Source organism: Triticum aestivum, chromosome 5D (genome assembly GCF_018294505.1).
Source record: "Triticum aestivum cultivar Chinese Spring chromosome 5D, IWGSC CS RefSeq v2.1, whole genome shotgun sequence".
NCBI classification, from domain to species: Eukaryota; Viridiplantae; Streptophyta; class Magnoliopsida; order Poales; family Poaceae; genus Triticum; species Triticum aestivum.
Window position 1 is genome coordinate 431,997,279 of NC_057808.1, and position 4,326 is coordinate 432,001,604.

A 4,326-nucleotide genomic window follows, 5' to 3' on the forward strand; every position below is an offset into this window, starting at 1 on the left:
GTCGTTGGGTCAAGTGTGTTTAGATGCTATCCCGAACACCCTCGTACTACCTACGTAGGGGCTGAAGCCGACGACTGGCTAACTCTCAGATACCGTAAACGGCCGCACAGGAGGAAACATTTTAAAGTAAAACAAGCAACATATCATACATAAGCCTTGTTTCATAATACAAGTTCGGGCCACACGGATACATTCATTCAAAAATAATGTCCTTCGAACACTGGCCCTCTACAATGCGGGATCCTTCCAGGACGTCCTCGAAATACCGCTCCGGCGTGCGGTGCTCTTTGCCTGCGAGCGGTCCCTCGGTTGGAAGCTTGACGGCGTTCATCTTCGCCCACTGCACCTTGACACGGCGAAGGCCATCCGTGCACCTTTGATACAAACCGACCGCTTCACGGCATCAAGCCGGGGGTCCTAATCGGCTACGTATGGGAAGACAAAGTTCTCCATAAGTCCAAAATCTAGGAGAATACATAAGTCTTCCGGACCTTCCTTGGGATCATCATGGGCCACCGGGAAGTGGCCCAGGACGGAACACACATGAGGGTCCTCAGTCCGGCTCACCATGTTGGGAGTCGGTATGGCGAGAGGCCCACTAGCCGAGACACCGTCAGCGGTCAGCCATCACCCGTCACCCAAGGGAGTTGCTGAGCGCACCTGGAGCACGCCCATGGCGCCTTTGTAGTGAGCACCCTCCTCTGTCCGCGCAAGCTTGTCTAGGAGATTTTCAAGCGCCTTGCTTCCTCGCTGTCAACGCCCACGAGCTAGGAGCACACGTTCGCCTTAGAATCTTCGTCGTCTTCGTCTTCTGTCACCGGCAAACCTTCATCAAATGAGGCATCGTCGGTCACTGTCAAGTTCATACGAATACACCAACCGCCTCCCAGCAAGCTCCTCCCCATTTCCCCCATTTTTCTGCCCTTGATTGCATGCTCTAGCGCCTCTCATCTTGGGAGCTGACCTACGGCGAGGATCATGTCGCTCTCTGCTCGTGCTCATGATCACCGGGCATGCTGTTCTGCCACTGTCTCGGACTTTGCCGCCGACGTCGATTCCAAAAATGCATTGATGCACACGCACCAGAGTTGCTCACAGGAATACATGCCTTTGATCATCCTCCGTTGCTCGTCGTGCTACTCTTTGCAGCTTGGAGGCGTAAGAGCAGGCCATGTCAGTCTTTGACCGCCCTCCGGTCTCCCTCCTGCGACCTATCCAACCTCCTTTCTTTAATGGCGAGCTCGCGGACTGTGGCCTATAAGATAGAGATCACCCCTTCTCTCACCCTAACCTATTTTCGACTACTCCAAATTTCCCATATCCAATCTAGCACAAATACCTTGTCCCTAGCGCACCAGGATGAGCACCCCCTCGCCTTCGTTTTTGGCATCGATCGGGAGGAGCAGCAAGCGGATCGTCCGGCCCCTTCTGGGCACATATGGACATGGCGCTGGAGATGGTTGCGCAGATGGACGCATAGGGCAACCAACTCATTTTGGCCTCGACGCCAACACCATCGCACATGTTCCCGCCCAAGGTTGGCAGACGCTGACAGGCGGCCATGGCCTCCCCGTCGCGCAAGTGGACTTGAGAGAGGGCGCTCGCGGCTGCAACGACCGAAATCACCACACGAGGGTGGCCGCGGCCATGCCCGCGGTCCACCCGTCATGGGCCGCCGATGCGACACGCCTGGATGCGAGCCGTCCGGGTAGATCGAACAACGCATAGAGCCCCAGGGAAGAACCCGCGCGCTGCCAACGCCTAACGAACGGTGCAGAGGACCTCCTCGCGCGCGGAGGCACCAAGGAGGCTGGTACTCCAACATCCTTTGTAGAAGTAATTACTCTAAAATAATATTTCTCTTTTGGTCGTGTGGAACGTGTTCATTGTTTGCATCATGTTATGCAGAGGCAGGACATTCACTCGGTGCCGTTGTATTAGGGGACAAAGCTAAGCTTAGTTCAAAGGTATGCAATCCACACCCAATATTCTTGCACAAAATTTTCAGCAGCATCTAACCTGTGCTGCTGCTCTCAGAGTACCATGCATCAATATACAGAAAAACTCGCACACACAAGACTTGCCTAGCCACCATTGACATTTACCATTCTCCTCTGGGCTCTGGCCAAATGACCTCGCTACACAGAGAGTGGAGACTGGACCTGCTGCCACATATCATCACTTTCACGGTTTCACATCAAACTGTTCGCCTATATCTAATGCTCTGCCCCAAACCTACATCGAAAACTGTTAAAACCTACTAGTAAATGTCACTACTGAGAGTCAGGTCATTATAAGGACCATGAAATTTCTACAAACACGACCAACAAACCTTCCGAGAATCTGGTCCTTTGGCATTTTTCAATCTTTTTCCTACAACACTTGTAAGATAAACCTGTAGCTTTTAAAATGATATATGCATGAAATGTGATGGATCAGGTCTAACTTTAACATTAGCTGTAGTTTGCTTCCTGCAAACCATCTTCATTTCTACATTTTCCAAATCCAATTTTGCTTAGCAAGCATACATTCTGCGACCATCTGTAATTCCTAGGACACCCTGCCTATATAGGCTGGCATACAGACGGCCAATTAAGCACATGATATCTATGAGATGGTTTTTGCCATCTTGCGCATTAGCCTTTCTCTAAAAGAAACATATTTTATTCAACGTGCCTTAGGAATTTCAACAGAGAGAGATCATACAATTGTTTTCTATTCTCTCCTACACAAAACTTCATCCATAAACCCACCTCAGCGCAAGTATATGCTTCATAGTCAAACTGAGCTTCTCCAGAACAAGCAATTTCAATTTTATGAAAGTAAACTGAAGACCAGATTAATGTTCAAAACAGATACAAACAGTTTCAAGTTTATGAAAGTAATCTGAAGAACAGATAAATGTTCAAAACAGCAACAAGAAACAATCCAACGAACTGAACTTGTAAACATCTGAAATTGTTTGCCACTTGATGCCTATGGACAGACACACATGGTCCTCGAGGATCATCACGATAAACGGCAGATTGAGGAATTGAGAACCTGGGACGATGCCATGGCCTATCCACAGCCCACCAATGCAGCTATGTCACGCAAGCTTCGATCGTAGGTGGCCATGGCAGCTGGTATGCGTACTCCGTGGCATGTCGCTTGTCCCGGAGCACGGCGTACTCTATGTCGTCCAGCAGGACACCAGCGAGGAGCTCGGCGTTGTCCTTGTGCAGAGCAAGAACAACGTTGTCTCCGACCGTCCAGTAGGCGACCCGTTTGGTGCTCCCTGCGAAATAGATGGGGGCCAACTCCCTGTCGCGGCAGACTGGTGTGCTGCTACGTGCGGCGCCGGAGGTCCAGCCGCCGCCGGCGGACGAGAAGGCGCAGGCCCTGGCGTTGCGGTCCCCAAAGCGAAAGAGCGCGCACGTCACCCTGAAGTTTGTCAGGCTGATGCCCGCGGCCGCGTCCTCGTCCTCGCCGTCGAGGAGGAAAGCGCCCAGCATGTGGCAGCCGTGGAACCACGCCGAGCGAGGGATTTCCCTGAAGCATCGCCTCAGGGGATCGCAGATGAGGATGCCTGGCGCCAGCTCCGAGTGGAAGAGGAGCAGCAGGCCGCCCCGGATGTCGGCGAGCTCCCAGCCGCAATCGCCAAACTCCCCCCGCGGGAGGAAGTCGAGCGCGAGGTTCCGAGCGGCGACGGCGTCCGCCCTCGGCGAGGAAGAGGAGGAGGACGGGACGAATACGGGGTTAAGGCCAGGCGGACGCGGGTGGCCGTGGCGCTCGTTGACGCGGTAGTGGCCGACAACGTGGTCGGACGACGCGCCGGGCAGAGAGCCGAACCGGCGGAGGAAGCTGCCGCCGTCGCCCGCGATTACGTTGCGCCATCGCCTGCAGGTGCACGCGGCACGGATGAGGTGGGCAGGCGAGGGGAGGCGCAGGAACACCAGCTCGAGAAGCTCGCCCGGAATGGCTTCAATATCTCCCTCCCGCGCGGGTACCCGCCGGGAATTCTTGCGGCGGCGGCGGCGGCGGCGGCGGCGGGCGTCCCCCATGGCCGCCCGGATCTGTGGGATCTGGGTTTCGCCCACGAGAATGGATCACTCCGAACACGTTTTTCTTAACGGGCAAGGGTCTCGAAGGAAAAAAGGAAAGAAATTACAAACCAGTCATTACATCTTGCAAAGAGGACCCGGAACAAATGAGAGTAAAATGTATGCGCGGTCCTAATTATTTTACGAAAATGTCAAGTGAGTCCCAAATCTATGAAAAATGCATATCACAGTCTTAAATCTTTGTAAACGGTTCATTGGAGGTCCTATTGACCTCTGACCTGTG

The 4,326-nt window shown here is 53.4% G+C and overlaps 1 protein-coding gene across 1 annotated transcript; it reads right to left on the reverse strand.

The window, feature by feature from the left end:
• Positions 1-2,812: 2,812 nt before the first annotated feature.
• On the reverse strand, positions 2,813-4,116 carry LOC123125300 (uncharacterized). The gene has a single exon (XM_044545814.1). The coding sequence runs from the start codon at positions 4,041-4,043 to the stop codon at positions 3,084-3,086; it is 960 nt and encodes a 319-aa protein (XP_044401749.1). The 5' UTR covers positions 4,044-4,116; the 3' UTR covers positions 2,813-3,083.
• Between the last annotated feature and the right edge of the window lie 210 nt (positions 4,117-4,326).